Genomic DNA, 21,589 nt, shown 5'->3' with positions numbered 1-21,589 from the left:
CAAAATAATAATAAAAAAAGAGATCTGTGCATGCATGCATTGAGACCTACCAACAAATAATAATAATACTCGGTCCGTGAAGCGAACGCCAGCTAGGCATTGAGGGGCCTCATCATGGAGACGCCGGCTGAGGCCGTGATCATGGTGGGGCGAAGCGCGTCGCCTGCGTCGACACCCGCGAAAAGATCGACACGCGTCGTGAGGCCAAGCACCAAAATTCGAGAAGCCGCGCGACAGCCCGACGATCTGGTGGAGAAGACAACACGCACAACTAGGCTTGCAACGCGCATTGCCTCGGATGATGTCGCCATCAGTGACGCGACTGAGCGGCGCAAAGTTGCCAGCAGCAGCAGTGGCGCGAACGAAGGCCGAGCCATGCTCCAGAAAGTTCTCGAACTCTTGAGCGAGTCACGTCAAGAAACGCAAAAGCTCAGCCGGGCGATAGATGCGCAAAACGAGATCATATCAAGCAACAGCAGATGATCCAGGAAATGGATCAACAAGGGAAAGAGATGAGAGATGAGCTTCGTCACATCCGAGCGCAGTTAGAGACCCTGGCTACGCCCGCATCTTCTCTGCAGAGCAGTCCGCAGATGTCGTATGCGAGCGCTGCAGGGCCATCGCCGACGATCCAGACAATGAACCGGGGCACCGTACCAGCAGCTAAATCGGCACGAACAGCCGTCAGCGATAGTCTCTACTGTACGGTGGACACATCACGAGTCGAAGAAGCGAACAGGTGCCAGACGCAGATCGGCAACATCCGAAAAGCCATAGAGAGCGACATGAGAAAGAGTCAGAGGCAGGAGACTTGGAAATGCGCAGCGGTCGTGACAGACGCTCGAAACCCCGACCGGATCAAAATTTTATGCAGAGACCAAACCGAGTTGAAGCAGGTCAAGGAAGCAGCGCAGAAGACGGTAACTTCGGGAGCCAGGGTACTGAGAGATCAGCTTTACCCTGTCAAAGTCGACAACACCAAGCGTACCGCAGTGCTGGACGCCGAAGGCAACGTTCTGCCGGGCGCAGCTGAGGCGCTCGGAGCCGAGAATTACGTCACGATTGCCAAGATCACCTGGCTTAGCAACAGAGAGAAAGCCAAAGCGTACGGGTCAATGGTGATCTATGTCACTAAAGAGAGTGACGCGCAAAGACTTCTGGACGGCGTGTGGTTCGATGTTGCGGGAGAGTCCGCCTGCACCAATGTTTTTGAACGCCGCGTAGGACCGATTCAGTGCTTCAACTGTCAAGAGATGGGACACAAGGCGTTTTCATGCAAGAAGCCGCAAAGATGTGGCAGATGCGCGAAAGCAGAACATCACCACAGAGAATGCAAGGAGACAGTGCCAAAGTGCGTGCCCTGCGGTGGACCACACGAATCGTACAGCCGGAACTGTCGGGCGCGGAACCCTGGGGATGAGACGCAGGCAGCGTCTGGCCCTTCGGGCTAAGCAGCGGAAACCGCGCTTCAGCTGCTGAAGGTAGGACGCTGAACACTTGGAGAAATTGGCCTTCAAGCAGGCCTGTCACGGAGCGAGTAGCGGCGAGGTTGGTGTAGCGTATGCTGACCCGTGGGGCTTAAGGTGTTACGCATTAATGTATTGAAATGTCAGTAGCTTTTACGTCTAGGCCCTATAGGAGAAATCCTCCGGGTGAAATACACATACATACAAGAGACACACACAGGCAGCGAAATTCTGGATAAGGATGCGGACGCTCCCGAAGACGCATCCTCTGACATCGTTGAGGCTCAAGCTGAACAGGAGGTATGCGTCGCCAATGCAGAAGCTCGCCTCGGCGATGGGAAGACTAGATACCAAACGCCTGGAAGTCATCCACGAGTTCGCACTGGCGCCGTGGGACGAACGAGTGCAGGCAACGTACGAGGCAGACCGAGCGGAGGTGCTGAAGTCGGATGACCCGGAGGACATCACTATCGCGACGTCCAGCTCGCAAAGGAAAGGCAAGGTCGGGTTGGGAGGCGTCGTTCGGGATGCTTCCCGTGACAGCGCAGACGAGGTGCTGGCCAGCTACTCCGTCACCCTTGGCTCCAGTGATGAGCAGAATACCTACACAGCAGGACTCAAGGCAATCGCCATGGCCCTGAGGTGTGTACCTCTAGGCCTTCATGACCGACAGCTCACAGTTGTGACAAGCAACCGATTGTCATGTCCCCGACAATAGCTGCCATGCGCCTATATTGCGACCCCAGATTCGGGCTGCCCGCATCACCTGGCTGGATAATATGAGACCACGTCTTGAGCGAAGGAATGCCGATAGACTGCATGTTCGGGTACAAGTACATCAGCTCTTTCAGCAGCTGGTCGACGTTCTCTGCCGTGTTGTTCGATATGAGCTGCGCCCTGAGGGCTTCTCGCACGTCTTCATCCGAGTTTGTCGAATCGGTCACGAAACCACCACCCTCATCAGTGGTGACACCGACCAGCAGTGGAACCTTGACGAAGTTGCCCTTGCGTAGCTGGTTTGTGGGATAGTCGTGCAGGAAGTTAGGCAGGACTTCCTCAAGGCCCTCGAGGATTGGGATGTCACATGGGCCTCGAACGTACGGTCTGATGACTTGTTGCTTCAACGCCTAAATGCCCCTGAAACGCCGCTCCGAACAGTTATTGCAGACTTCAAAAGGAGGTTGGGATCAGGAAAAGGGAAGCCAACAAAGACCGTCAATCAAGCAGGCCAAACGCCTACAACAACAAGGGGCCGGGACCACCCGGAAAAAGTGTCCAGCCTGTGGAAGCCACGTCGTCAAGAAAGATGACTGGTGGGTCAATTGCTGGACCTTCAGGGTGATGTTCAACAAGGACCCCCTGAGGGCTGGAATCCAACCCAAGATCAGAAGGCTCGTATCACTAAGCGCTTCAAAGAGAATCCTCACGAGAAGGAAAAGGCTCTGGCATGGAAGCCACAGATAAAAGAGGGATCCGACAACAATATCACGATCCCAAACAACAACGGCAGTGGCAACGCTGGGGGCAAGGTTCATACAGTCTCCGGGTTCACCACATGCAACAGAACTGCGAGCCCCTCGTTGATAAAGTTATCTACGATTCAGGGGCAAGCGTTCATGTCTTCAATGACCTAAGGTGGTTCAAGGAGGAGTCCTTCACCTGGGGATCAACTGAGGAAGTCAGAGCTGGGAAAATTCCTCCAAGTTCAGGGGTGGGCTCGGCAGTGATTATGCTAGACCAAGGGGTTAAATTACACCTTGACAATAGCTATTACATCCCCGAGATGCCCACAAGCGTGTTTTCGGCACGACAAGGGATTCAGGCCAAGGTCTATTGGAACCAAATCAACGGCACGCTCTATTACGAGCCTACGGGCCGTCAGCTTACGCAACTGGAAGATTTCGAGGCCAATACGTCATCGCGAGCCTTGGAAAGGATCGCAATAGTGTTTTCCTTACAAGCCGGAAACCAAGGCCCCGAATGGAGGGCCCGGGTGACTTGTGGCATCGACGCCTTGGGCACCCTGGTCCAGGGGCCCTTGAGAAGCTCTCGATTCAATGCCTTGGCACAAGATTGAGTGGACCATCTGGATGCGAGTGCGAAGTCTGTGCAACAGGCAAGGCTCGCAGGAAGTCTCGCGAGCAGAGCCCACTTTCCGGCCACAAGGGCAGGGGTCCAATTCAGCTTTGACCTACACCCAGGGCCAGTTCCCGGCTACAGCGGCTTCAAGCACTTTGCCCTCTTTACCTGCATGACAACGGGCATGCGCTTCTATTACCTGGTCAAGGATAAAACAGGGGTCCGATCAGCCCTCAAGAAGCTGATTAGGATGATGAAGGCACGCTATGGGATAGAAATGATCATCCTAGTTAGTGACGGGGAGAAGGCCCTGATAACGAACGACATGATCGAGTATGTTGAAGCGCTTGGCGCACAGGTCTTTGTGTCAGCCCCATCAACGCCCACACAGAACGGTCATGCCGAAAGGTCAGGGGCTGTGGTCAAAGAGAAAGGAAGGGTTATGATGCTTGATGCAAACCTTCCTGAGAAGCTTTGGCCAGAAACTTACAAAACAGCGGTTTATCTGCTAAATAGAACCCCTTTCGAAGGCAAGGATAACTCATGGAGAAGCCCTTTCGAGCGTTGGTGGACCTACATGAAGGAATACAACCCCTATACGCACACATCAAGGAAATTCGCCTGATATCTCACACCTTCTAGTCTTCGGCTGTGTGGCCTATCCTATGACGATAGAGGCGCTAGAACATGTGAAGTCCCACAAGAGCCAGCCGGCCATGCAACAGAGGGCACATATCGGCTACCTTGTGGGCTACAAGTCAAGCCAACAATACATCGTGTGGATGCCTTCGATTGGGCAAACGAAGCTGCTAGTCTCTGCGAACGTTCGCTTTGACGAGTCGGCGATGTATGACCCGGCTAGGAAGAAACAGCTGAAGCCGCCTGTGTGTACACATACGATGTGTTGCGCCAAATGGCCGCTGTGGACGTCCCTGACGATGAGGACCCTGACGAAGTCGAGCTATATGGGCACTCTGATGAAGAGGAAAGCCATGAGGCAAGGCCAGCCACGCCAGGACCATCAGCAGAACCCTCCGCAACGACCAGGCAGGGCAAAGAGGTCAGGTTTACCCAAGAACCCTATGTCTCACCTCCCGCACGGAAGGGAGCGCCGCGGTATCATCCCCGCCACCACAGGGTGTAAGCCCTAATGCCCACTTGCAGCCAGTCCCGTACCACGGTTGGGAGAACAGGCAGCCGAATTCACCCACTTCTAGCTCTCCAACCAGACAGCCCGACGAGGAACCCGTCATCACGCTGGGAACGCCCCTTCGCGACGAATCGAATGAGCCCCTCGCCGACCTGGGGGGTGACCGGGTTACAGAGCTATCAGACTCAGAGCCAGAGGGTGAGCCCGTCGGGGGTGGTCATAGATCCATAACACAAGATGCGGAGTTAGCCTTGGAACCCGAGCCAGAGCCCGAGCCACGGAGAGCTCGGAAGGCTAGGGACACGTCTCAGGGGTGGACTCAAGCAATATGCTCACAGGAAAAGAGCGCCGCGCGAAGAAGCCCTTCATCAACAATGTCATTGCCAATGCCTCAAAGCACAGGCTCCACATAGAGGATATGCCACCAGTGCCAAATTCCTACAAGGAAGCGATGGCCTCGGCATATGCCCCTGAGTGGATGGAAGGAATGACTGCGGAAATCAGGGATCAAGAGAAGCTCTGCACATGGGTCAAATTCCTCAAGAAAGACGCGGCAGACCAGTTCCTTATCCCCATGCGTTGGGTCTTTGCCTACAAGCTTGATCCACAAGGATATGTGATACGCTTCAAAGCCCGGCTTGTGGTCCGTGGAGATCAGCAGCCAGAAGACGATGAAGATACATACGCTGCAACCCTCCGGGCACGAACGTTCCGCCTTATGATGGCGCTCTGCTGCCTTGAGGACCTTGAGACCGAGCAATACGATGTGAAAACCGCATTCCTTTACAATAGGCTTCGACAAGCAGTCTTTTGCCAGCTCCCACCGGGCTTCAATGAGCCGGGGCTATGCCTAAAGCTTCTGAAAGGCATCTACGGGCTACGAATAGCTCCGAAACTATGGTATGAAGAGCTCACGGGATTCTTCAAGAGCCTTGGAGCACAACAGCTCGTGGAAGACGCCTGTGTTATGGTGTATAAAGGGATTATCATCTTCTTCTTCGTGGATGACATCGTCATGATGTATCCTTCTAGTCACAAGGCTAGCTGGGAACACGTTCACAATGCACTGATGGAAAAATACACTATTAACCACATGGGTGAATTACGCTGGTTCCTAGGGATCGAGGTCATCAGGGATAGGGCCCAAAAGAAGCTGTGGCTTTCACAGGCTTCCTACCTCTCTAAGATGGCTCAGAAATTCCACATTAACGATGACAATAACGTTATAGGGATACCCGTCATTCCCGTCACAACAGACGAATTGAGGCCCTACGAGAAAAAGGCTAGAAAGGAAGAAGTACACAAATTCCTATCGATCGTCGGCTCAATCCTACACCCAGCTATACACACACGACCTGACGTGGCTTTCCCAGTCGGAAAGCTGGCCCAATTTGGCTACAACCCGGGACCAAGGCATCAACGTGAGGCTCGAAGGTGCCTCGCATACCTCTATCACACGAGGGATCGATGCCTCTGCTTTACAGCTACCGAATCTACTCGCCGATTCGTCTGTGCCTCGGATTCTTCCTTTGCAGACGACCCAGAAACGAGGAAGTCATCACAGGGCTATGTGTTCCTATTCCTCAGGCCCCTATTGACTGGAAGGCCACGAAGCAAGCTACAGTCACCACATCGTCCACGGAAGCAGAGCTCCTAGCCCTGACAAGTACGGCTAAGGAACAAATGCAATTTGGTCGCCTTATTGACGAGCTAGGCATCCAAGTGGAAGGGACCGACGAGCTATGGTGTGACAACCTCCAGACCATCAGGCTACTCACGGAATTGAGTGCTAGGCTCAAAACAAGCCTCAAGCACGTTGACATCCACAGGCACTGGCTCCGTCAGGCGGTCCAGGAAGAAAGGCTCCGTGTCAAATGGATCAAGTCAAGCGAGAACCCGGCTGACGGAATGACGAAGGCCCTACCCCGACAGAAACACGATGCCTTCGTCCGCCAACTCGGAATGCAAGAGCGACCGACTCCCTCAGGGGGTGACATAGGGGCACTCTTGCCGGGGGATGACTAGGTGTGCAGAAAGCCTAGGAGTTCCACAACACTAAAGAATATGATCTCACGAGTCATCATTACTTTATGGTCTCAACACCATACAAACAGCATTATCACGGCTTTCCAACATAACGAATAGCCTCACTTGTTTATCTGCCGCTACTCGTCCCACATACCCACGTAAAGTGGGTCCTCACCACCTGTCTGTGTCAACCACCTGGCTGTGTCACTTCACCGCTTCAAGCCTCTATCTTGACCTCAACAACGGCACATTATGAAGAATAAAGAGCTTACGCTTGAAAGGCGCGTAGCCGAGGCTATTAAAGCCATTGAGGCAAATCCCAATATGTCCCTTCGCGCTGCGGCTAAGGAATTTGGGGTTCCACGCGAACAGGGCTCCTAATAGTGCAAGTAGTGCGTGTGAACACCCCAAACGGCCCCTTCAGTGCGTGTGACGCCACTGGACCAAACTGCCAGTGCACTCGGCCAGGGCGCACTGAACTGGCAGTGCAAGCCCACATGGTCAAACCAAACTGTGGCAGTGCAGACCAGATGGCCAAACCAAACTGTCCGTCCGTTCGTCAGCGACAAACTGCACTGCACTGCGAACTGCAGTTTACACTATCAGTGCGATATATAAAATACAGGCTTGGCGCGCATGATTGAAGTCAAGACGTTATTTCCGCCTTAGGCCGCCCATGTGCCCATGAATCCTCATTGCTTCAAATGCATCACGTTCTACCAAGCCGATGCTGACTTTCGTCCTCGAGACCTGAATCTTAGGCTTCAGAGCTGACGCGTTCGAAGGTGTCGTGGCTGCCGTCCATGTATCGACACTTGAAATGCACTCGTAAGAAGCTGGTCTCCATTTCGTTGGTTGGGAACTTACCTCTGTCGGAAGTATCAGTGCGCTATTATCCCAAGACCTGAGGCATTCCAGAAGATTGAGTGTTTCGACGTTGATAGAACCTCGCTGATCGGTCACTGATAACTTAGCCTTAGAGAAGAGTCGCTCCGTTTCCGCCGACATCGGCGCGATTGACAGAATGTCTATAGCCATCAAGGATAGGCCGGGAAATCGTCGCCGCTGCGCTGGATCCAGCCACCATTTGAGCGGATCCGATACCATGATTACAGGTTCGCGACAGTACACATCATACTCGTCATCATCCATGCTGAAAATCGTAGCCTTCTGCTCTTTCATCCATATTTTGTATCCGTTTGGCCGTTTTGCATCTGGTCTTTGTTCAGGAATTGGTCTGGTAATGCAGCACTGCGAGGCCGGTTTGTATTCATCTCTCCACAACTGCCCAACGCGAGCCTTCGCTCTTTCAATCCACTCTTGCCTGTCTTCCCAGGTCTTTTCCATGTATGTCCATTTGAGAGAAGGATTCAAGACTGTCGCGGCCGAATAGACAGGTGAATCTTCTGTGAGCTCGTAGTAGTCGGCTAATTTTGCCCATGCTGTCTCCATCATCGTGGCTAGGTGAGGTATATCGGTCGTATTTCTGGCTGCTTCGATATGGTGCAAAAGGTAGTCCATGGTAGGTAGGACATCGGAAATGGACTTTTTCCAGCTTTCGTTGGCAATAGTAGCGTCGTGAAAGGGCTCGAGGAATTTATGGATCTCAGCCAAAACAATCCAATCGCACGGGTGCAAGGCATCAAAGGCTTCAACGTCAAGTTCTGCCTAGCAGAGAGTATGGGAAGTGTGACCAGATACTACCCTAAAGACAGGAGATGAAAGCTACGCAGAGGCTCGTTCTGCCCTGGCAACACTTGGATATCTCGTAAGAGCTAGATGGTTTGTAAAATTGAGCAAGAACGCATCCCGCCGTTTAATCAGCGATTGACTCGTTGTAAGTAGGCCAGGAATTAAGTTAATGGTCAAACGTCCAAGTTTAGCTCTATCACACTCGTCACACTCGTCACACTGATGGTGACACTGATAGTGCGCGACGCTCGCACTGAACTATGGGGCAGTTTGACGGGAGCCTCACTGAACCAGCAGTGTGGCGGGGGAAGCCTCACTGAACCAGCAGTGTGGAGGGGGAGGCCTCACTGGACCAGCAGTGCGTTGCCAAACGGTTACACTGCACTGGCAGTGTGCTGACTAAGCAGTGCAAACTGCAGTGTGCACTAATAGTGCGCTAAACGGTCTGCACTATTAGGAGCGCTGCACGCGAACGACTCCGCTTGCGATTTCACGGCATCCAACCTCGCAGCGGCCATAAAGCAACGCATACGAGGCTATCGCCAGCTCAAGAGGACTCAATCGATCTGTATATCGATCGTCTTGAGCGTATAGGACTTGCGGTGCGGAAGGACTTATTACGCGATGCAGCAAATCGGGTTCTAAGCTCCACGGTCGGCCCTGATGGTACCCGCAACGAACCCTTCGACTCCCAATGCTTTGTTGGCAAAAACTGGATATCCCGTTTTATTAAACGCAAGGGATATCATATTATGAAGCAAAAGGTACTCGATAACCAACGCAAGCTTGCCGAATCAGTCCCGCACGTTACCGAGTACTTCAAGAAGCTCCACGAGACGATTGCCTCGTACGGGATTAACCCGGCTGATATCTGGAATATGGACGAGACGGGCTTCCGTATTGGTATTGGCAGGGACCAAGTTGTCGTCACGAAATCAAGGCGATCGCAATACTTTGGTATTGAGGAAAACAGAGAGTCGGCAACAGCCGTTGAAGCGATTTCTGCCGATGGTCGATACATCCCTGCGTTTTTGATCCTATCCGGCAAGGTCCACCTCGAACAGTGGTACGGCATCAAGGAGCTAGATGGCGATACCCTTATTGGTGTTACGGAAACGGGATTTACGAACGATCAGCTCAATCTAGCGTGGATTCAACATTTCGATAAGCATGCAAAGAGCAAAGGTGCTTGGAGGCTATTGCTCCTTGACGGCCACGGCTCCCACCATACCCTTGACCTTATCGAGTACGCTGAAGCCCATAATATTGTGCTCTTTGCATTGCCTCCGCATCTTACGCATCTCCTTCAACCGCTTGACGTCGTGGTATTTCAGCCGTATAAACATTACCACAGTCGGGCAGTCGATTTTGCTATTCGCAGTGGTGCGAGTAAAATCACCAAGCTGGAGTTCCTCGCTATGATCCAATCAATCCGCGTCAAAGCCTTCAAGGAGTCTACAATCCTCTCGGCATTCAAGAACAGGAATCCACCCATTCAATCCAAAGCCAATCCTCGAGAGACTCAAAGAGGGTACGGGACCAGACGCCGCCGACAGAGCTACCTGCAGAGCCGTATTCATCCCCTTTGGTACCCCATACCGTACGGAAGTTTGAATCAGTTGGCCAACGTCTCCTTGAGTTTGACCCAATTGATGATATTGAGAAGGAGGTCTTCGTACATAACCTTCAACGCTACGTTAAAGGTGCAATCTCCCAAGGCCACGAGTTAAAGCAAACGATGGTCGATCTGTACAATACCAAGCTTGCCGAGCAGCAACGCCAAGGCCGGAAGAAATACAAGAACCGCCACCTTCAAAGCGGTGGAGTACTGACTGTAGACGAAGGAGGGCTATTGCGAAGTCAAAGGAAGATATTCGCATTGCAAAAGCAGAAAAGTTGGTACTGGCGAAGCAAAGAGGAGAAAAGGGCGATTGAGCTCGAGGAGCGACGGGCAGCCGGGCGGCTAAGAAAGCCGAAAAAGAAGCCCAACGATCAGCTTTATAAGCTACAAAGGTCAAAAATAGGTAGACTATTGCGGCCAGTATTCAATTATCGTATGCATCAATTTTTAACTTTTTTTGCCGTTTTATTATTAAATTAAGTTGGCGTTGAAGCCGTAAAGTGACACAGCCAGGTGGTTGACACAGCCAGGTGGTGAGGACCCACTTTACGTGGGTCTGTGGGACGAGTAGTTGTCTTCTTCTGTTTTGCACCAGGCCGTCAGAGCCTGCTACAAAAGGGGGTGTGTCAGTGGACCAGGGTAGCCCTGTTAGGGAGGGACCCGGAGAGGGATTCCTGGCCCATGTAGCAGGAACGCATGAGGACTTCCTGAGTAAGGAAGGCAACCCTTTATGCGTGGGCACAGCCACGTATGCGTGGGTAGAGCCCATTACTCAGGAGGTCCCCAGAAGTCCCTAAGACCTCCTGTATAAATAGGGCCCAATTATCTATACACCTCCTTTTATTAACTGTACACCAAAAGTGGATCAACTGTGGCTGGGTCAGGCGCAGTGCCGATGCCGCTAATTTTGGTGCGCCCATTCCGGCCGGCCAGCTGGCCAGTTCGTGATGCTTGCGTAACAACATCCTGTAACCGTAACTATCAGCAATACCATCAAAACTGAAGCTATTCGCACCGCGTTTTCTGCCCTTACGAGCCCGAATCATGGAGTCGCTTACGAAGACACTATTCCCGACCTTCCAGGCCGCGATGGAAGCCGCCGATACCGTTGCTGAGGCTGAGGCTACGCCCTACACATTCGAACATCGAAGCGGGATAACGCTGGCCAACGCAAGTCTGCACTTGTTCGTTGTATCAAGGCCGGCCCCTACGAAAATCGGAAGGATAAAGCTGCTCATATCTCTCGTCGTCGCCTCAATACAGCAACCCAGAAAACAGACTGTGAATTTCGCCTCTCGTTGAAGGAAAAACGCGGTTACTGGACTATCTCTTATCTTCACGATGTTCACAATCATCGCCTTGTTGATGACCCGATGGTCTTTCCGAAGTACCGGGCGCTTGTTATCCAGAAGTATCGCGACGACATTATCCGGAAGTTTAATAACAATACCCGGCCGACCGATATTGCTGGCGAGCTTCGTGACCTGGTTCACGACGATCCTCGTTTAGCCGGTATCACGGCTCAAGACGTGAGTAACGCCTTGGCTAGGCACCGTCAGGAAGAACTAGCTGGCCGTACGCCTCTTCAGTTTCTCTACGACCGGCTAGATAAGTCCGACTTCTTTCATCGAGATAGTCGTGATCCCCAGGGCCGGCTAACTGGGCTATTTCTCGCGCCTCGTGCTACCTTCCATCGATGGCGTCAGCATCACGATGTCCTCGTCCTCGACTGTACCTACAAGACGAACCGATTCAATATGCCGTTATTGAATATCTGCGCGGCCACTCGAGATAACAAAACGTTCTCTATTGCCTCTATCTTCTTGAACGGCGAGACCGAGTCCCATTACTATTGGGCTATCTCGTTGCTGCTAGTCCTTTGCGAGAAGGAGTCGATCCCATTTCAAGGGTCACTGTCACGGACCGAGATACTGCGTTGCTTAAGGCGTTAGATAGCTTTCGCGAGCTTCAAAACAGTACTAACCTTCTCTGCACGTGGCATATTAACCAGAATGTCGTTGCGAAATGCAAGCAATTTTCCCTAAGGCATCAAAAATCGGCAATCGAGTCGTACGGGCCCCGGCATTCCAAGCGTTTCTACAAGAGTGGAACGAGATCGTCAAGTCACAAGATGTGAATAGCTTCAACGAACGTTTACGCCAATTTGAGACACCAGGCCGCCACCCGCTTGCAGCTATACAATACTGTTGCAATACGTGGCTAACGCCTTGGAAGGAGAAGTTTGTATCTTGTTTCGTTAATCAATATCGCCACTTCGGGCGTACAACGACCTCGATCGTCGAGGGACTTCACTCTCATATGAAGAAGTTCCTTTGGTCCTGTACGGGCGATTTGACGACCGTTTTCCAACGATTCGAACGCTTCTGGGGCCATCAGGCTGCTCAGATCACAGCGATAGAGAATCGAAACCTCCACAAGATATCAACGTTCTCCCTACAGGCGCCGTATATGCCGATCCGCGAGCGAGTATCGTCATATGCGTTAAAGCTACTAATAGATGAGCATCGCAAGATCCTCTAGACCCCGAAGTCAACGGGCCAAACCGCCGCCAGGTCAATGTCCTTGTAATTGGGCTACTAGTCGAGGGCTACCGTGCTGCCATCGAATCTTCGAGTCTATCAACACCAATACCTCCCTTACACTCGACGACTTCGACCCATTTTGGTATATTCCGATCGATACAAGCGCTCAGGGCACAAGCCCTACTCGGGCACCATACGAGCCACAAGTTATCAGGGCTAAGGGCCGCCCCAAGGGCTCACTCAACCTCGAAGAGTCACGGCGGTCAAGATCAACGCGGCGGGATCCGTCACATCACGAGATCGCTGAACGGCATGAGCGGGCTGAGGCTATACGACTGCCTCCTCCTCAACGGCACCAGCGGCGATGACGGGTACGGTAACGGCCGCGATGACTTCAACGGAACGAGGGCTGCGGCACATCGAGGAAAACGGCGATACGTACGAGGCAGGCACACGGATGCAACGGGCGTATCAACAAGCCGGGCGTCAAACGCCAGTCTCTGATGATGACGATCAGCCGGTACGGCGGGAGACCCAAGACTGCATCTTCGTCGCCGGCCTCACGGACGATGCCGCCCTTGAGGATGTATGGGATCAATTGGAATCACAGTTAGATGAAGCGGATCAGGCACGTAGTGCACTCGAAGAAGGAGGCCTGTTGTAAACACCAAAGAATAGTCTCATCAGCATAGAAAGCGCAGTACGAATAGCTTCAATTTTGGGTGCCTTATCGTTGAAGGAGAACTGTTACTACCTGGCTCTACTTATCGTAGAGAATGTGTGCATACAAATTGGCGGTATCGGCCCTCTTCGGCCGTCAGCCACAGTTAATCCACTTTTTGGGTGTACAGTTAATGAAAGTGGGTGGATAGATAACTTGGGCCTATATTTGTTTCGCGGGGCACGCGAAGATTGAGCTTTGAGTAGTGTTACGGCCAGGCACATACGAGCCTTGACGGCTATAAAGATGTATTGGCACTATGAACAAAGACTCAAAGCTAAGGAGCAAGAAAGGAAGACTAGACTACACGACCGAGCGGGCCCTTATATAGACACGAGGTCGCGCGTGGGCACGTGATGCTGCTTGGGCACGTGACACTGGTGAGGTGCTGCGCTGGCGGCTCTACGCTGGCGCCCAGGGTCGTGACAGGGAAGAGGGCATAGAATTTATCGGGCGTGGCTTAAAGAGTATAGTATATACTTATAAAGATCCGGACTTTATTATTAAGAAGGTCGTATAGTTCTCCTATATAGTTCTTATCTCTAACCTAGAGCTTAGCGAATTTCTATTATAGCTCGGCGTTAACGATCCTATTTACGACTTTATCTAGCGGGATCCTTATATATGTCACGACCCTGCGCGCCAGCGTAGAGACACCAGCGCAGAACCTCACCAGTGTCACGTGCCCAAGCAGCATCACGTGCCCACGTGCGACCTCGTGCTTACCTGAGCGCTGCTGAGGTAACCTCGTGCATATGCACATAAGGGCCAGCTCGGTCGTGTAGTCTAGTCTTTCTTTCTTGCTCCTTAGCTTTGAGTCTTCGTTCATAGTGCCAATACATCTTTATAGCCGTCAAGGCTCGTATGTGCCTGGCCGTAACACTACTCAAAGCTCAATAAGATCGCTTGCCAGCGATTAAGCAAATAGGCACCGAGCTTTCACGTCACACGCGCCTGACGTAAATCCAGCGCATCCGTTCTGACCGTTCCGACCAAGACTCCGACCACCGACCAAGTGATCCTCAAGGCTGAGATCACGTCCGTTCCGACCAAGACTACGCGTGTGTGTAGTCGTCCGACCAACCGTTCCGACCAAGGGATTCGTCCCGTCTGACCTCCGACCGTCCCTGCTCGTGCAGGCATCTGACCGTGATTCCGCGTGGTATCATTTCCGACCCTAGACTCTGACCTCGAGACTATGATATCCGAGGAAGCCCTGCCCTCTGATCAGCCTCGCCGTTCTGCCCGGCTTGCTGGCCAAGCCACTGAATCCGAAATAGCAGCCATGGCTGCCCCGAGCCCAAGACGCTCTCATCCGCGAGATGAGGACAGATTGCGGCCTTAACGGCCCGTCTAAATGAACGCTCTCCGTCTGTTGAATCAAATCGACAGCACCGGGAGCCCTCGACTGCTTTTGCCGGCCCAAATGGCCCGGCCTTCCGACCAACAGGCAAAGCTGCCTGGCCTGTTTTGCCCCCTTCCCAGAGGGCAAGAACCCCGAGTACAGCGACGCCGCCAAATCGCGCATCAAGGTCTCGCGACGTTCTCAGGAAGAAGGACGAGTTCCATTCCTTCATCCTGAAAAAAGCCCGCCGAGCACTTGAAACCCGCTTCTCCTCTGACACTCGACCCTTCTCTGGAGTGGCAGAGATGATCCAAGCCCTTGAGTCCGCCTATGGCAATCCGAATGAGCTTTCCGAGGCTCTTGACCGCCTGCAACGCCTCCAGTTTACCGTGAATGGGAAGACCGACATTGTGGACTTTCTTGCGGAATTTGACTACTTAACTGCGACCGGTCGTGTGCCCGAGGACCAGATGAAGCATACCTTGTGGCAGCACATCCCGGCCAACCTAGATAACAGCCTCTTGACCAAGACCCGTGACGAGTCCGTGACCTACGAGGTTTTCTGTGGGTTCATTAAGGACGCTGTCCACTGCCAGAAGAGGAGTATGAGGCAGACACAGGACTCCCGCTCTTCCGACCGATCTCGCCGCGCGCCGACTAAGACTGCTCCGACTACCGCCAAGACTCCGAACAAGACCGGCTCGACCCTATCACCTCGCGTGATGCTGGCAGAGCCTTGACCGACGATGAGAAAAGGGCCCATTGGGATAATGGCACCTGCTTTATTTGTGGAAAAACAGGGCACCTCTCTCGCGAGTGTCCCGACCGCACCCATGCTGTCTCCCGTGTCGCCTTCGTCCCTGTCCCTGCCAACGACTCTGATCAAGATTCGGGAAACGAATAGGACCATCACAAGTCTCCTTGATGGTCCCTAAGGTGTCACAGATAGCGAGTAGGTCTAGCAAGTCATTCACTCAGCCAAGTCAAGTCCAAGTGGATGGTGTGAGCCTACCTGCCCGCTCCCTCTGTGATACCGGAGCCGAAACCCGTTTGCTGGTTAGCCCAACCTTCGCCCAGTCCGCCGCCCAAAGACTCGGAGCCCAGATTAAGGAGCTCCCGAGTCGGATTCCCCTCCAAGACTTCCGTGGAAAGCCAGCCGGCTATATCCAGAAACAGCTGGTCGCCACTTTCGTCATCGATGGCCGTTCGTTCGCAAACGAGACATTTGATATAGCTGAGTGTGGCCATGATATCTTTATCGGTCTTTTCTGGATGCGGGAGAAGCGCCTCCTGCTTGACTGCGCCGCCCGACAGATCATCTGGCCAGATGATCTTCCTGCCTCGCCAAGTTCTCCCCGACGATCCAGCCCTCGGGTCAAGCCCCGCTCTCGGGTCGGATCGACCCTAAGATCCAGGCCGACGCTGAGAGGCGGAACCGCCTGCTCGAGAAAGAGGAGAAACGCTACCGGATCCTCCACAAGAACTGGCGCCGCTCTGATCAAGCTCCTCCGGCCTCTGTCCCGACCCCGTTACCGACTCCGTCTCCGTCGTTTCAGTCCAAGTCTCCGTCTGCCAAGAAGTCTGTCCGTTTTCAGCTCACGACCGCCCCTGCTACCGACTTCGTCTCCGTCGCCTCGGTCCAAGCCTCCGAAGATCAAGCCCTGATTAACGCTCTGGTCTGCCAAGTAGAGTCTCACGAGAGATTCGAACAGTGGAACGAACTCGAACCGTTGATGCCCGGGATCCAGTCCAGCTCGAGCCAAGCTCCGGCCTTGACCAGACCGTCCCTAGTGCTCGAACCATTGCTAAAGTCTCCCGGATCAGAAGACCTACCAGGGACAAAGCATTCCGTTCCCTCAGGAGAAGACCCTGAGCATGTTGCTTGTGTCCGTAGTCGTCTACCGCCCCAGCTCACCCATCTAGAGGATTCTTCTCGAAGAAAGAGGCCCACACCCTACCTTCGAGCCGACCCGGTCACGATGTAGTCCTAGAGCTTGAGAAGCCTCTTTCGCCGACAGGACCCCATCGTACCGCACGCCCGTTAAGTATCTGCCTCTAGAGAAAGAGACTGTCGATCACCTCCGGAGATAGACTTCATCGAGCCCGATCCGAGTCCGCACGCCGCATCCGTCCTCTTCGCTCCGAAACCGAACACGACCGCCCGCCGCTTCTGCATCGACTACCGTTGGATGAACGATCATCTTAAAGTCGCATCACGCCCGCTCCGTCCCTCGAAGGTACTGCTTTCGGTTGCCGTGAAGCTCAACGCTTTACGAAGATCGATGTGATCCAGGCCTTCCACCGTCTCCGCATGGACCCTGACTCCGAGTATTTGACCGCCTTTCGCACCCGTTTCGGAACTTTCCGCTGGAAAGTCCTCCCGTTCGGTCTGAAGGTAGGTCCCGCCTGGTTCCAGCAGTTTATCAACGCGCAGCTTCACGATCTCCTCGACCGGTGCGCCAGCGCCTACGCAGATGACGTCCTGATCTACTCGGATAAAGAAGAAGACCACTGGAAAGACTGTCAAGAAGTGATCTGGCGACTCCATCAGGCCAACCTCCAGGGAGACATCAAGAAGTCTAGATTTAACGTGACCAAGGTTGACTACCTCGGCGTTCTGCTTGAAGCCGGTGTGGGCCTTAGTGTCGACCCTCGGAAAGTTCGATCGATACAAGACTGGAAGTTTGAAGACCTCCGAGACCGCACCGCGATCCGATCATTCGTTGGCCTATGCAACTTCATCCGTGTTTTCTGCTACCACGCCTCCGGAGTGGCAGAACCCTTGAACCGGTTGCTTAAGAAGGATGTTGCCTTTGTGATGGGCCCGGAGCAACGCGAAGCATTTGATCAACTCAAGCGCCTGGCTATCGAAGCCCCGGTCCTCGCCTTCTTTAGACCAGAACTGCCGACCCGACTGGAGACCGATGCCTCCCGGAATGCCACAGCTGGTGTTCTATGGCAGGAACAGCCTGATCAGACCTGGAAGCCCGTTGGATTCTTCTCTAAGACCATGACCCCGGCCGAGCGAGCCTACCCAATCCAAGATCGAGAGCTCCTCGCCGTCGTACAGAGTCTAGAGCACTTCTACCCAGAGCTCTTAGGCCAGAAGTTCGATGTGATCACCGATCACGAAGCCTTAGTCCATTTCTCTACGAAGCGCCTGCTCTCGGTACGACAGATCAGATGGTCCGACTTTCTCGCCCAGTTCGACATCCGTTTCCTCTACCGCCCCGGTCGACTGAACGTAGTCGCCGATGCCCTCTCCAGGAAGACAGCGGAGCTCCCTACCGTAAAGGCCCGGGAAGCCGAGGAACGCACGGTGACCCTGATCCCTCCGGAAAGGCTAGGCTTCGCGACCGACTCTCTAGACCCTACGGCCGCCGGCAACCTGCCCCCTCAGAACTTTAGTCCCGAACCTAAGCCTACTAGACCATTAGTTCTGAGGGCCACGAGTGCCCTACAGACCCCAGAAGACCGAGGGATACAGCAGACGCCCGATCAAGACCGCCCAGAACTAGACCCGAACTCGGTCCCGAAGGGAGCCGAACTCGTTTCGTTGATCCGCCAAGAGAACCTCCTCCAAGACCTCGGCACCCATGGAACACACCTGATCGTACCAGCCCAGACCTCAGACAAGCAGACGTTTCTTCAGACCGCGCTCATTCGCGAAGCCCACGAGCCCCAGATCTTCGCTCACGCCGGACAGAACAAGGTGATCAAGCTGCTCCAACGAGACTTCTACTGGCCAAGGATGAAGGAGGATATCCGTCGTTATATTCGGAACTGCCACGACTGCCGCCGCAACAAAACCCCTCGAGACAAGACCCCTGGACTGCTCCATCCACTGCCCGTACCGACCTCTGTTTGGGAGCACGTCGAATGTGACGGGAAGGATATGCCGAAAGACCGTTACGGATATGACTATGTTTGGACCTTCGTCTGCAAGCTAAGCCGGATTATCGCCACGCTCCCAGGAAAGAAAAACGATACGGCAGAAGTCTTAGCTAGCCGCTACTTCCGCTACCTCTATCGTTTCTTCGGTATGCCCTCGTATGGATTTCTGACAACGCTGGACAGTTTATTTCTGCCTTCCTCGCAGAGATTAACCGGCTCACGGGAACGAAGCATCGTCATGGAAGCTCCTACACCCTCAGACCCAAGGGTGTAGAAGTTACAAATCAATACCTAGATCAAAAGCTACGATTCTACGTGACGAAGCATCAAGATAACTGGAGTTCCTGCTGCCCTCCCTCGACTTCGCCCATAACTCGTCTTGGCACTCTTCCATCGACATGGCACCGTTAAAAGTAGCCCTAGGCCGAGATATCCGGAACCCCTGTCACTGCCCCCGACTGACAAGCCCGCTCCCCCCGGCCCCGCCGCCAGAGCTAGGGAACTTGTGCAGACCGCCCAGGAACCCCAGGAAGACGCCAGGAATGCTGCCACCGCCGCTCAAGAACGTCAGAAGGAACAGGCTAATAGGAAACGACGACCAACCGACTTTGCCATCGGTGACCGAGTTTTCTCAGCAGGAAAGGCTTCGCCACGAACGCTCCGACTACTCGGCTAGATAACCAATGGTCAGGTCCGTTCGTAATCCTGGAAGAACGCGGTCATAGCTACGTACTGCAGCTGCCCGAGTCGTACAAAATGAAGAACCTATTCCACGCCGACCGTCTTCGAAAAGCAGCCGATAACCCCTTGCCCCAGCAGATCCAGACACCTCCGCCACCCGAGGAGATCAACGGAGAACCCGAGTGGGAGGTTGATCAAGTCCAGCAGTCTCGAGTAACCGGTAGGAGTCGACGACTGGAATACCAGGTCTTATGGAAGGGATGTGACCCTGATGAGACCTGGTACCCGGCTAGGAATTTCCGTAACGCACCAATAGCATTGAAGGTATTCCACGATGAACATCCGGACGCAGCAGGCCCACCCGTCAACCTGCAATACTGGATCGAATGTGCTGCAGCGGAGGAGGGCTGCGAGGAACGAGACGATGATGACACAGCAGAGAAAGCCGTGAAACCAAGAACCCGCCGCCACGACTGACTACCTTGATACGCATATCAAGGCCTTAGACGGGGTAGTGTCACGACCCTGCGCGCCAGCGTAGAGACACCAGCGCAGAACCTCACCAGTGTCACGTGCCCAAGCAGCATCACGTGCCCACGTGCGACCTCGTGCTTACCTGAGCGCTGCTGAGGTAACCTCGTGCATATGCACATAAGGGCCAGCTCGGTCGTGTAGTCTAGTCTTTCTTTCTTGCTCCTTAGCTTTGAGTCTTCGTTCATAGTGCCAATACATCTTTATAGCCGTCAAGGCTCGTATGTGCCTGGCCGTAACAATATACGCCTCTAAGGGGGTCGTTATAGGGTTCGTCGGGGCTATTAACGACCTTAGTTCGGTAGGCTGAGCGGGTATAGTAACTACTTAGACGATCTCCGGGTAGTTAAACCGGTAGGTTGTTAAGTGAGCCGTTAAGCGCGCCTAGGGGTCGAGGTTAACTATTAGGAGTAAAGTTAGAAGGGGAGCTTATATTAAAAGGGGGTCTTCTATGTCCTTCGGTTCGAGTGCTATAGCGGTAATCGAAGTAGCTATAAAAGGTTACGGTGAGGCTGTTAGTATAGCAGCAGCAGCAGTAGTTCCGTGTAGGGTAGGAGATCTTCGTACTAATGCCTTCTGCCTCCTATATACGCTAGTACCCTTATCGAATGTTATCTCTTTAAAATCTTTAATAGGCTAGTTAAGTAGGTTTTTAATAGTCTATAAGGAGACAAACTACTTTATAATCGAGCCGTTACTCCTTCTAGTATATATCCCTCGTCGCTTTAAGAGCTATCGCAGTATTCTCCTATAGGTCTTATCGGCATTCTCCTATATTTCTTCTATCTACCCGTTAAAATGTTCTTAGAAGTAACTTAGGATCTTATATCCTTAAAGATATATATTAAATTATCCTTCTAATAGAAACCTTACGACGTATATTATAATAGCCTCCTTATCGTCGTCTAGCGTAACGTCTTATTCCTAAATGTTAACGTTAATTTGTCTATGTCACACATAGGATATCAGCCTCCAACAGTCTGACCCCCTATTCGCACAGTCCGTTTCCACATTTCCCCACAGAAACTTCTAGGAGGCATCATCAACGCATCAGTGGCTTCCAGATGATCTGATCAGATGCTTCCATTCACTACCATTCCCTTCCATTCTCATATTCAGGCAGTCTATAAAGATCTCGCCTCTTTCCCACCTTAGATAGCAGAATCAAGAGTCTTCCAGTCCCTGATCTTTATGCCCACTTGCTCATCCTCCGTGCGATAGTTATGAGCCCGGTCTGCCATTGACTGGGTATCTTATTCTCGTTCATTCCGCTGCGCAGAATAGCTTCCACAATGAGCTCAGCTCTAGATCTTGATGGCTCTTCCAAGGGCACCGTGCTCAACGGCCCTTGCGACTGGAAACAATGGATTTCTATCATCAAGAAATTCGCCACGTCCCACAGTCTTTGGGACTTTCTGGACCCTGCCGTCAAGGAGGGTAAGCCGGTTCTTCAGCAGCCAGTTGAACCAACATTCCGACAAATCAACCACGAAGCATCTGATCTCGTGGATCTGACCTCGGAGGAATTTCGCCGTCTCGAATTCCTCCACACCCAATACCGCTCGAAGCTTCAAGGGTATAGGGATCAAGTGAAGGCACTCGCCAGCCTTCAACAACACATCGTCAAGACCATCGGCAACTACTACAGCACCATTGCCGAGGAACACGACGTTGCAAAGCAACTTGCCTTGCTTCAGGCTCGTGTGGCCCCAACCGACTGGGCACTCGAGAGGAAGTTGTTCAGCGTTATCGTTCCACCCTTCAGTCGCCAAACAGGACCAAGATCGAAGCTTGGGTCACCCAATGGCAGAAAGTCCTCACTGAGGCAAAGCAATTAG

The 21,589-nt window shown here is 53.0% G+C and overlaps 5 protein-coding genes across 5 annotated transcripts; 4 read left to right on the top strand and 1 right to left on the bottom strand.

Annotated features, from left to right (window-relative positions):
- Positions 1–638: 638 nt before the first annotated feature.
- Positions 639–2,479, top strand: HRG_06751 (uncharacterized protein; the record flags this gene model as incomplete). Its single annotated transcript, XM_044865222.1, has 5 exons — positions 639–683; positions 753–938; positions 984–1,105; positions 1,749–2,108; positions 2,185–2,479. The coding sequence occupies 5 exons, from the start codon at positions 639–641 to the stop codon at positions 2,477–2,479; spliced, it is 1,008 nt and encodes a 335-aa protein (XP_044720162.1).
- Positions 2,480–7,480: 5,001 nt separating this feature from the next.
- HRG_06750 (putative transposase) lies at positions 7,481–8,178 on the bottom strand (the record flags this gene model as incomplete). Its single annotated transcript, XM_044865221.1, has 2 exons — positions 7,481–7,537; positions 7,591–8,178. The coding sequence occupies 2 exons, from the start codon at positions 8,176–8,178 to the stop codon at positions 7,481–7,483; spliced, it is 645 nt and encodes a 214-aa protein (XP_044720161.1).
- A 989-nt stretch (positions 8,179–9,167) lies between these two features.
- Positions 9,168–10,247, top strand: HRG_06749 (DDE superfamily endonuclease domain-containing protein; the record flags this gene model as incomplete). Its single annotated transcript, XM_044865220.1, has 2 exons — positions 9,168–9,946; positions 10,190–10,247. 2 exons carry the CDS (start codon positions 9,168–9,170, stop codon positions 10,245–10,247), a joined length of 837 nt encoding a protein of 278 aa, XP_044720160.1.
- A 6,587-nt stretch (positions 10,248–16,834) lies between these two features.
- On the top strand, positions 16,835–18,813 carry HRG_06748 (reverse transcriptase (RNA-dependent DNA polymerase) domain-containing protein; the record flags this gene model as incomplete). Its single annotated transcript, XM_044865219.1, has 2 exons — positions 16,835–16,882; positions 16,924–18,813. The coding sequence occupies 2 exons, from the start codon at positions 16,835–16,837 to the stop codon at positions 18,811–18,813; spliced, it is 1,938 nt and encodes a 645-aa protein (XP_044720159.1).
- A 2,230-nt stretch (positions 18,814–21,043) lies between these two features.
- On the top strand, positions 21,044–21,589 carry HRG_06747 (uncharacterized protein; the record flags this gene model as incomplete). Its single annotated transcript, XM_044865218.1, has 1 exon — positions 21,044–21,589. The coding sequence occupies one exon, from the start codon at positions 21,044–21,046 to the stop codon at positions 21,587–21,589; it is 546 nt and encodes a 181-aa protein (XP_044720158.1).

The sequence above is a fragment of the Hirsutella rhossiliensis genome (genome assembly GCF_020360975.1).
Source record: "Hirsutella rhossiliensis strain HR02 chromosome Unknown scaffold00006, whole genome shotgun sequence".
In the NCBI taxonomy this organism is placed as follows: Eukaryota; Fungi; Ascomycota; class Sordariomycetes; order Hypocreales; family Ophiocordycipitaceae; genus Hirsutella; species Hirsutella rhossiliensis.
This window is presented reverse-complemented; position numbering and strand designations above follow the sequence as displayed.